Source organism: Bombina bombina, chromosome 2 (assembly GCF_027579735.1).
Source record: "Bombina bombina isolate aBomBom1 chromosome 2, aBomBom1.pri, whole genome shotgun sequence".
Lineage (NCBI taxonomy): Eukaryota > Metazoa > Chordata > Amphibia > Anura > Bombinatoridae > Bombina > Bombina bombina.
In genome coordinates, this window is record NC_069500.1 from 613,726,272 (window position 1) to 613,738,395 (window position 12,124).

General features: G+C 41.3%; 1 protein-coding gene across 1 annotated transcript in view; it reads right to left on the minus strand.

Annotated features, from left to right (window-relative positions):
* Window positions 1–372: 372 nt before the first annotated feature.
* The window catches only part of PUM3 (pumilio RNA binding family member 3), a 322,615-nt gene continuing 310,863 nt past the window's right edge, over window positions 373–12,124 (minus strand). Inside the window, 1 exon segment of the mRNA XM_053702542.1 lies at window positions 373–648. Coding sequence (XP_053558517.1) covers window positions 513–648 — 136 coding nt within the window. The 3' untranslated portion in view covers window positions 373–512.

Here is a 12,124-nt window from a genome sequence, read left to right on the forward strand (position 1 = left end):
TTGTTGGAATATTCAACACCTACATATTTCTTGATTGCTTTACTGCTAATTGTCATCATGAAATTCTGTGGCCATGGGTTGTATTTTCCTTTATTATAATTTTTATAGCTCAAAAAAAAAAAAACATCTTTAAAAAAAAAAGAAAAAGAAAAAAAGGCAAGTAACCACTACATTAGCTAATTATTCTGCAACTGTGCTTAAAATAACATTAAAGAGATTTTTGGTCTTTAGGGCACTTTATACTAAAAAGTTAATGCTTTTCAGTTGATTTTTAAAGTTAATATTTATAATTTAATAATTTTGCTTTAGATCAGTGATATCTGTGAATTTTTAATGGTAACCTAATCATACTAAAATAAACAGAAGACTCAGTTTATGTTGGTAAAGGACTTTTACTTATAAATATAAAACATTCTTACAAGTGTTTTCCACATGTAGAAACCGGCTATTCCATGCTATAGGTTTTATCTTACACAGACAGTAAATCCATACAAAAGAGAAAGCAAACGCAATCACTTGGGACAATTTAATTTTTCTATTAAGGCCTCAACAGCTTTTGTGTTCGTTGAATTTTCTGGTCTGGATACTAGGCCCTTGAGTCCAGTTTTTACTTTATCAGCAATTTCTTCATCTGTGCTCTCAAGAAGACTAAAAGAGAAATAAAAAAGGTAAAACACAAAGACTTATTGGTGTGACTTACTTTAGCCTTGAAACTGGCAGTAATATATATCATGTTGCAAGTCCCCCATCAACGTAACATTTATTTTCCAGAGCACTCAAAAACATATATATACTTTAGGCTAAACTTATTAAGCTGCATTTACAGCTTTTTAGGCTATGTGAAGCAGGTTTGCATATGTAAGAAGCAGAGGGGGAACCTCAGAGGAGGCAAGATCAATCACCCCAACACTTGCTTGTTCAGGGTGATTGACATGCCCTTCTCTAGTGCAACTGGTTGTTCCAGAGCAGGGAGTGGCATTGCACAAAAGGTTAAATTTTGCTGTGCTATGCAGGCAGACAGGTTTACTACTTGTAAACCTGTCCACTTGCACGTGAGGTAAATTTTGCCCTTTATAATGTTTCCAGTCTCACACGCATGTCCTATAGACTGCTAGTATCACAAGTAACATCTATTTAGGATTGCCAGATTTCCAGTATTCAGTAGTAGCGTAGTCAACAAAATGAAACCAGTACCTTGGGTCATTAGAGATGCCGGTATATCACCTTCTCCCGAAAGAAGCCAAATCTATTAATTGTTCCTGGTTCGGTGAGGAGCAGTGAACTTCAGAAATCTCAACCAGACAGGTGTGTGTTAAGAAGTATAAAGTCAGACCACCCTGCACTGTCTTAGGATTAAAAACTATATATTTATTGAAAAACACAATTAAATTCATGAAATCATAGAATGGAGCGGTTGTGCAGTTAGAGCTGTGACATCAACTGACGCGTTTTGCACCACAACTGACAATGAATATGCACTACTCCGTTACTGCCAGCCAAGCAGGTTAAAAAAAAAATCACTGTTACGTGCAACAGTTCTGTGTGTACACTACTGGCAGTTGAGGAGGGCGCCAAATCACCACTGTGTGTGTGTTACTGGCAGTCAAAGAGGTAAAATTATTTATCTGTATGTGGCTGCAGCCAACAGGATAAAATCCACTACAGGAAGTCCAATATACATTTTATGAGAGCTGGCAACCCTACCTCTACCCCTTTTTGGACAAGTCCGCATAATATGGGTTGTCATGGCTTATAGAGCTTCTTTAATACAATTTAGTACAATAATGTTTAAATAAAGAATTAAAAAGCCAACACTGGGGTCTTAAGCAATAAGAAATGTTTCCCTTTAGGCCTTGTGTAGTATCACGAATGAAAATCAGATGAGCTCTGGAACTCATCCTTGAGGTTATCCACTGGTTACATATTGACTGTTTCTTAAAGGTTAATGGAAATCAAAACAAAACTTTCATGTTTCAGATACAACAGTTTACTTCTAATATAAAATGTACTTTGTTCTCTTGGTCTCCTTTGTTAAAAACGTACCTGCTTTCCACAAGAGCATAGTGAGGTAGGCTCACCAATGTGCACGGCTTGAGTACTATATGGCGCTAGTGTTTGCAATATTATTATACATATAATGCTCAAAATGTGTGCATCTCCTGAGCCTAACTCTGTACGCTCTCATGCAAAAGAGGTATATTTAAATACTGGAAATCAAGAAGGTTAAACTGCATGCTTTGCATGTCCCTTTAAAGAAGTGTGAAAACCCTCACAAAATTCTAGATAAAGCACTTGCCCCTGCTCCCCTGTGTTCTGCCGGATCTAACATAGTATGAATCCCTACAATACAACCATGCTTAGGAATTAATGTGCAGAAATCCCTGTGAGTATAAAATAATAGTAAGAGAACTACAATTGTTCCAATAAACCCAGACTGTAAACATAACATTGAGACCTAGCAGAAGGAAATAGATTTAAGTGCTACATGAGCAGAGCTGCAATCAAATTGAAGAACTGCTCTATACAGCACCAGAAAACAAAATCTAGCAATTATTACAAGGGGATAAGCACCACAATTAGGAATGTATATAATTACAATACGTCACGGAACAAACGCATTAGAGCTTGTGCAGAGAGCTAGTTTATTGGCACTCAAACTACTGGGTTCAGTAATTGCTGTAACAGATACACCTCTCGAAAGGGTCAGCTGTGCAATCTTCCCCGTCAGCCTTTCCTTAACAAGGATTAAAGAGAAGGAGCTGAGCAAGGCATGGCTAAGACAAGAGATTTAATAATGCTTGTGTCTGTCTACGACATGGAAAAAACAAACAAAAGGAGGTCTGCGTGGTAGTCAGACTAACGACATAAACATGGTTTAAAGGCATTGATATATAAAACTTGTAATCATTGGTTACATAGCTGACCTTGAAACTATGATAATTACGTAATTAATAGGAAGAATCAAATAATAATGCTTAAAAAAGATCAGCAATAAAATGTAATTAACATAAAAAAAAAAAATCATAAACTTAAAATTGTTCTTTCATGATTCATAGAGCAAGCAATTTTAAACAACTTTCTAATTTAATTCGATTATCAAATTTTCTAAGTTCTCATGGTATATTTTGTTGAAAAGTAGGGACTGCTCAGGAGTGTGCACGTGTTTGGAGCACTATATGGCAGCAGTTTTGCAGGAATGTTATCCATTTGCAAGAGCACCAGATGGTAGCACTATTTACTGCCATATAGTGTTCCAGACACCTACTTGGGTATCTGTTCAACAAAAGATAACATGGGAACCAAGCAAATAATAGAAGTAAACTAGAAACACTTAAAATGGAATGCTCGTCTGAATCAGAAAATATTTTTTGGGGGTTTCATATCCCTTTAATGCACATGAACTTTGTACATATGATATTCCCCTTTTTCCATTAAAATATACATAAGAATGCAGTTATTTTTAAGATAATCAACTGCTACTAGATGTCATATTAAACATAATACATACAGTGCCCTCCACTAATATTGGCACCCTTGTTAAATATGAGCAAAGACAGCTGTGAAAAAGTAAATTTATGCTTACCTGATAAATTAATTTCTTCTATGGTACGACGAGTCCACGGATTCATCCTTTACTTGTGGGATATTATCCTCCTGCTAACAGGAAGTGGCAAAGAGCACCACAGCAGAGCTGTCTATATAACTCCTCCCTTAGCGCCACCCCCCAGTCATTCGACCGAAGGTACAGGAAGAAAAAGGAGAAACTACAAGGTGCAGAGGTGACTGAAGTTTAAAATAAAATAAAAAAAATCTGTCTTAAAATGACAGGGCGGGCCGTGGACTCGTCTTACCATAGAAGAAATTAATTTATCAGGTAAGCATAAATTTACTTTTCTTCTATAAGGTACGACGAGTCCACGGATTCATCCTTTACTTGTGGGATACAATACCAAAGCTACAGGACAGGGATGAACGGGAGGGACAAGACAGATGGTTAAACAGAAGACACCACTGCTTGAAGAACTTTTCTCCGAAAAATACCCTCCGAAGAAGCAAAAGTATCAAATTTGTAAAATTTGGAAAAGGTATGAAGCGAAGACCAAGTCGCAGCCTTATAAATCTGTTCAACAGAAGCATAATTTTTAAAAGCCCATGTGGAAGCCACCGCTCTAGTAGAGTGAGCTGTAATCCTTTCAGGAGGCTGCTGTCCAGCAGTCTCGTATGCCAAACGGATGATGCTTTTCAGCCAAAAAGAAAGAGAGGTAGCCGTAGCTTTTTGACCTCGTTTTCCAGAACAGACAACAAACAAAGAAGATGTTTGATGGAAATCTTTGGTTGCTTGCAAGTAAAACTTCAAAGCACGAACCACGTCCAAGTTGTGCAACCGACGCTCCTTCTTAGAAGGATTAGGACACAGAGAAGGAACAACAATTTCCTGATTGATATTCCTATTAGTAACAACCTTAGGAAGGAATCCAGGTTTGGTACGCAAAACAGAATTTATGCTTACCTGATAAATTTCTTTCTTTTGCGATGTACCGAGTCCACGGATTCATGCTAACTTGTGGGATATTGTCCTTCCTGACAGGAAGTAGCAAAGAGAGCAAAACAGCAGAGCTGTCTATATAGCTCCCCCCTTAACTCCACCCCCCCAGTCATTCGACCGAAGGCCAAGGAAGAAAAGGAGAAACTATAAGGTGCAGAGGTAACTGAAGTTTACATAAAAAATACTATCTGTCTTGAATAGACAGGGCGGGCCGTGGACTCGGTACATCGCAAAAGAAAGAAATTTATCAGGTAAGCATAAATTCTGTTTTCTTTTGCAAGATGTACCGAGTCCACGGATTCATCCTAACTTGTGAGATACCAATACCAAAGCTTTAGGACACGGATGAAGGGAGGGACAAGACAGGAACCTAAACAGAAGGCATCACTGCTTGCAAAACCTTTCTCCCAAAAACAGCCTCCGAAGAAGCAAAAGTATCAAATTTGGAAAATTTGGAAAAGGTATGAAGCGACGACCAAGTCGCAGCCTTACAGATCTGTTCAACAGAAGCATAATTTTTAAAAGCCCATGTGAAAGCCACCGCTCTAGTGGAGTGAGCTGCAATTCTTTCAGGAGGCTGCCGTCCAGCAGTCTCATAAGCCAAACAGATGATGCTTTTCAGCCAAAAGGAAAGAGAGGTAGCCGTAGCCTTTTGACCTCTACGCTTTCCAGCATAGACAACAAACAAAGAAGATGATTGGCGAAAATCTTTGGTTGCCTGCAAATAAAACTTCAAAGCATGAACCACGTCCAAGTTGTGCAACAGACGGTCCTTCTTAGAAGAAGGATTAGGACACAGAGAAGGAACAACAATTTCCTGATTGACATTCCTGTTAGAAACAACCTTAGGGAGGAACCCAGGTTTGGTACGCAAAACCACCTTATCAGCATGGAAAACAAGATAAGGCGAGTCACATTGTAATACAGATAGTTCAGAAACAGAACTTTCCAAGATAGAAGCTTAAAGGGACAGTCTAGGCCAAAATAAACTTTCATGATTCAGATAGAGCATGTAATTTTAAACAATTTTCCAATTTACTTTTATCACCAATTTTGCTTTGTACTCTTTGTATTCTTAGTTGAAAGATTAACCTAGGAGGTTCATATGCTAATTTCTTAGACCTTGAAGGCCACCTCTTTTCAGAATGCATTTTAACAGTTTTTCACCACTAGAGGGTGTTAGTTCACGTATTTCATATAGATAACACTGTGCTCGTGCACGTGAAGTTATCTGGGAGCAGGCACTGACTGGCTAGACTGCAAGTCTGTCAAAAGAAATTAAATAAAGGGGCAGTTCGCAGAGGCTTAGATACAAGATAATCACAGAGGTTAAAAGTATATTAATATAACTGTGTTGGTTATGCAAAACTGGGGAATGGGTAATAAAGGGATTATCTATCTTTTAAAACAATAAAAATTCTGGTGTAGACAGTCCCTTTAATATCTATGTAATGCATGGGTTCAAACGGAACCCCCCTGAAGAACTTTAAGAACTAAATTGAGACTCCATGGCGGAGCAACAGGTTTAAACACAGGCTTAATTCTAACTAAAGCCTGACAAAAAGCCTGAACGTCTGGGACATCTGCCAGACACTTGTGAAACAGAATAGACAAAGCAGATATCTGTCCCTTTAAGGAACTAGAGGACAATCCTTTCTCCAATCCTTCTTGGAGAAAAGACAAAATCCTAGGAATCCTGATCTTACTCCATGAGTAGACTTTGTATTCACACCAAAAAAGATATTTACGCCATATCTTATGATAGATCTTCCTGGTGACAGGCTTTCGAGCCTGAATCAAGGTATCTATTACCGACTCAGAGAAACCCCGCTTTGATAAAATCAAGCGTTCAATCTCCAAGCAGTCAGTTGCAGAGAAATTAGATTTGGATGCTTGAATGCACCTTGAATCAAAAGGTCCCGTCTCAGTGGCAGAGTCTATGGTGGCAGAGATGACATGTCCACCAGGTCTGCATACCAAGTCCTGCGTGGCCACGCAGGCGCTATCAAAATTGCCGAAGCTGTTTGATTCTGGCAATCAGACGCGGAAGAAGAGGGAATGGTGGAAACACATAAGCCAGGTTGAACGAGCAGGGTACTGCTAGAGCATCTATCAGTACTGCCTGAGGATCCCTTGACCTGGATCCGTAATGAGGAAGTTTGGCGTTCTGACGAGACGCCATCAGATCCAATTCTGGTGTGCCCCATAGCTGAACCAGTTTAGCAAACACCTCCGGATGGAGCTCCCACTCCCCCGGATGAAAATCTGCCTCCCAGTTCTCCACCCCTGGGATATAGATCGCTGATAGATGGCAAGAGTGAGTCTCTGCCCATCAGATTATCCTGGAAACTTCTATCATCGCCAAGGAACTCCTTGTTCCCCCCTGATGATTGATATAAGCTACAGTCGTGATGTTGTCCGACTGAAACCTGATGAATCCGGCCGAAGCCAGCTGAGGCCACGCCTGAAGAGCATTGAATATCGCTCTTAATTCCAGAATATCGGTAGGAGGGCCTCCTCCTGAGTCCACAAACCCTGTGCTTTCAGGGAATTCCAGACTGCACCCCAGCCCAGTAGGCTGGCGTCCGTCGTCACAATAACCCACGCTGGCCTGCGTAAACACATTCCCCTGGACAGGTGATCCTGTGACAACCACCAAAGAAGAGAGTCTCTGGTCTCTTGATCCAGATTTATCTGAGGAGATAAATCTGCATAATCCCTATTCCACTGTTTGAGCATGCATAGTTGCAGTGCTCTGAGATGCAAGCGAGCAAACGGAACTATGTCCATTGTCGCTACCATAAGTCCGATAACCTCCATACACTGAACCACTGACAGCCGAAGAATGGAATGAAGAGCTCGGCAAGTGGTTAAAATCTTTGATTTCCTGACCTCCGTCAGAAATATTTTCATGTCCACCGAAAATCACCAGGAATGGAACTCTTGTGAGAGGAATAAGAGAACTCTTTTTCACGTTCACCTTCCACCCATGAGATCTTAGAAAGGCCAACACTAAGTCCGTGTGAGACTTGGCAAGTTGGAAAGGCGACACTTGAATTAAGATGTCGTCTAAATAAGGCGCCACTGCTATGCCCCTTGGCCTTAGGACCGCCAGAAGGGACCCTAGCACCTTTGTGAAGATTCTTGGCGCCGTGGCCAACCCGAAGGGAAGAGCCACAAACTGGTAATGCCTGTCCGGAAAGGCAAACCTGAAGAACTGGTGATGATCTTTGTGGATAGGAATGTGTAGATACGCATCCTTTAGATCCACGGTAGTCATATATTGGCCCTCCTGGATCATTGGTAAAATAGTCCGAATGATCTCCATCTTGAAGGATGGAACTCTTAGGAATTGGTATAGGATCTTGAGATCTAGAATTGGTCTGAAGGTTCCCTCTTTTTTGGGAACCACAAACAGATTGGAGTAGAAAACTTGCCTCTGTTCTGTTTTCGGAACTGGGCAGATCACTCCCATGGTAAAAAGGTCTTCTACACAGCGTAAGAACGCCTCTCTTTTTGTCTGGTTTACAGACAATTGAGAAAGATGGAACCTCCCCTTGGAGGATAATCTTTGAAATCTAGGAGATACCCCTGGGTTACAATTTCTACGGCCCAGGAGTCCTGAACGTCTCTTGCCCAGGCCTGAGCAAAGAGAGAAAGTCTGCCCCCTACTTGATCCAGTCCCGGATCGGGGGCTACCCCTTCATTCTGTCTTAGTGGCAGCAGTAGGATTTTTGACCTGTTTACCCTTGTTCCAAGCCTGGTTAGGTCTCCAGGTTGGCTTGGATTGAGCAAAGTTCCCCTCTTGCTTTGCAGCAGGGGAAGAGGAAAACGAAAATTATTTTGTTTGGTCCTTGTCTTATTTGACTTATCTTGAGGGAGGGCATGACCCTTCCCTCTACTGATGTCTGAAATGATCTCTTTCAGTGCAGGCCCGAATAGGGTCTTACCTTTGAAAGGGATGGTCAAAAGCTTAGATTTAGATGACACATCAGCTGACCAGGACTTAAGCCATAACGCTCTTTGCGTTAAAATGGCAAAACCTGAATTCTTTGCCTCTAACTTAGCAAGATGAAAAGCGGCGTCTGTAATAAAAGAATTAGCCAACTTTAGGGCCTTAATTCTGTCCAAAATATCATTTAGTGGGGTCTCCATCTGAAGAGCCTCTTCTAGAGCCTCAAACCAAAAAGCAGCTGCAGTGGTTACCGGAACAATGCACGCTATAGGTTGAAGAAGAAAACCCTGATGAACAAAAAATTTCTTTAGGAGACCCTTTAACTTTTTATCCATAGGACCAATGAAAGCACAACTGTCTTCAATAGGTATAGTTGTACGCTTAGCCAGAGTAGAAATAGCTCCCTCCACCTTAGGGACCGTCTGCCATGAGTCCTTTATGGTGTCAGAAATGGGGAACATTTTCTTAAAAACAGGAGGGGGAGCGAACGGAATACCTGGTCTATCCCACTCCTTAGTAACAATGTCCGAAATCCTCTTAGGGATCAGAAAAACATCAGTGTAAACAGGAACCTCTAAATATTTGTCCATTTTACACAATTTCTCTGGGACGACAATAGGGTCACAATCATCCAGAGTAGCTAAAACCTCCCTGAGCAATAAACGGTGGTGCTCTAGCTTAAATTTAAATGCCGTCATATCTGAATCTGTCTGAGGGAACATCTTTCCTGAATCAGAAATCTCTCCCTCAGACAGCAAATCCCTCTCATCCCTACCTCAGAACATTGTGAGGGAATATCGGATACGGCTACTAAAGCATCAGAAGGCTCAGCATTTGTTCTTAACCCAGAGCTACTGCGCTTCTCTTGCAACCCTGGCAGTTTAGATAAAACCTCTGTGAGGGTAGTATTCATAACTGAAGCCATATCTTGCAAGGTGAAAGAATTAGACGCACTAGAAGTACTTGGCGTCGCTTGTGCGGGTGTAACTGGTTGTGACACTTGGGGAGAACTAGATGGCGAAACCTGATTTACTTCTGTCTGAGAATCATTTAATGCCAAATTCTTATAAGTCAAAATATGCGGTTTGCAATTTATAGACATATCAGTACAATTGGGACACATTCTTAGAGGGGGTTCCACAATGGCTTCTAAACAAATTGAACAATGAGTTTCCTCAGTGTCAGACATTGTTTAACAGGCTAGTAATGAAGCAAGCAAGCTTGGAAAACACTTTATTTAATGAAAAAAACACAATTTGCAAAAACGGTACTGTACCTTTAAGAGAAAAAAAAGGCATACACAAACTGCAAAACAGGTTAAAATTGCTTCAAAAATTCCGAAATTTTAACAGTGTACCCACTAAGCTTTAGAAGGATTGCACCACAAGTAAAAAAGCAATAGACCCCCAAATGAAAAAAAACGGATTGATAAGTGTCTAAAACCGGTTAAAACCCCTAAAGCACCTTGCCACAGCTCTGCTGTGGCCCTACCTGCCCTTAGGAAGCGATAATATGGGGTTTAAAGCTTCAATTAGTCCCTCAGAAGACTCTCAGAACCTCAGGAGAAGTTGCTTGCTGCTTGTAAATGCAGGCCCCGCCCACCTCACTCGATGTTGCTGGGGCCTACACAAAACTAACAAACCCTGCCTGAAAGCCATGTGGGATGTAAACAACCCCAAAGAACCCTCATGCAAATGTCCCATAAAACAGAAAACGTTACTCCCAGACACAAAAACGTTTGTCCCAAATTCACATAACAAACTGAGTGCCACAAAAAATTAACCCTTTATGCAAGCTAGTAAAAACCTCTGATAACACTAGGATTACTGCTTCTCCTTCCCCTAATGGGGACACTGTCAGCCTTTCTGAGTTAACACAGTCTCTGCAGAAAATATGACTGAACATACCTCATTGCTGTATAGCAAGAAACCGTTCCTCACACTGAAGTTTTCCTGTACTCCTCAGCTTCTGTGGGAACAGCAGTGGACCTTAGTTACAAATGCTAAGATCATCATCTTCCAGGCAGAAATCTTTATCTATGTCCTGCCTGAGAGTAAATAGTACAAAACCGGTACCATTTAAAAATAACAAACACTTGATTGAAAATAAAATAAAACTAACAGTTTAACACCTCTTCTCTTTACCCTTCCTGCTTAGAGCCAGCAAAGAGAATGACTAGGGGGTGGAGTTAAGGGGGGAGCTATATAGACAGCTCTGCTGTGGTGCTCTCTTTACTACTTCCTGTCAGGAAGGACAATATCCCACAAGTTAGGATGAATCCGTGGACTCGGTACATCTTGCAAAAGAAAACCACCTTATCAGCATGGAAAACAAGATAAGGCGAGTCACATTGCAATGCAGATAATTCAGAAACTCTTCGAGCCGAAGAGATAGCAACTAAAAACAGAACTTTCCAAGATAGAAGCTTAATATCTATGGAATGCATAGGTTCAAACGGAACCCCTTGAAGAATTTTAAGAACTAAATTCAAACTCCATGGCGGAGCAACAGGTTTAAACACAGGTTTGATTTTAACTAAAGCCTGACAGAACGACTGAACGTCTGGAACATCTGCCAGAAGCTTGTGGAGTAGAATTGATAAGGCAGATATCTGTCCCTTTAAGGAACTAGCTGATAGTCCCTTCTCCAATCCTTCTTGGAGAAAGGACAAAATCCTAGGAATCCTGATCTTACTCCATGAGTAGCCTTTGGATTAGCACCAATAAAGATATTTACGCCATATCTTATAATAAATTTTCCTAGTGACAGGCTTTCGAGCCTGAATCAATTTATCTATGACCGACTAAGAGAAACCCTGCTTGGATAAAATCAAGCGTTCAATCTCCAAGAAGTCAGCCGCAGAGAAACTAGATTTGGATGCTGGAACGGACCTTGAATCAGAAGGTCCTGTCTCAGTGGCAGAGTCCATGGTGGAAGAGATGACATGTCCACCAGGTCTGCATACCAAGTCCTGCGTGGCCACACAGGTGCTATCAAAATCACAGAAGCTCTCTCCTGTTTGATTCTGGCAATCAAACGAGGAAGGAGAGGAAATGGTGGAAACACATAAGCCAGGTTGAACGACCAGGGTACTGCTAGAGCATCTATCAGTACTGCCCGAGGATCCCTTGACCTGGACCCATAACAAGGAAGTTTGGCGTTCTGACGAGACGCCATCAGATCCAATTCTGGTGTGCCCCATTGCTGAATCAATTGTGCAAACACCTCCGGATGGAGTTCCCACTCCCCCGGATGAAATTTCTGACGACTTAGAAAATCCGCTTCCCAGTTCTCCACTCCTGGGATATAGATTGCTGATAGATGGCAAGAGTGAGTCTCTGCCCATCAAATTATTTTGGTAACCTCTATCATCGCTAGATTACTCTTTGTTCCCCCCTGATGATTGATATATGCTACAGTCGTGATATTGTCCAACTGGAATCTTATGAATCTGGCCGAAGCCAGCTGAAGCCACGCCAGAAGCGCGTTGAATATCGCTCTCAGTTCTAGAATATTTATCGGGAGGAGAGCCTCCTCCTGAGTCCACAAACCCTGTGCTTTCAGGGAATTCCAGACTGCACCTCAGCCCAATAGGCTGGATTCCTTCGTCACTATGACCCATG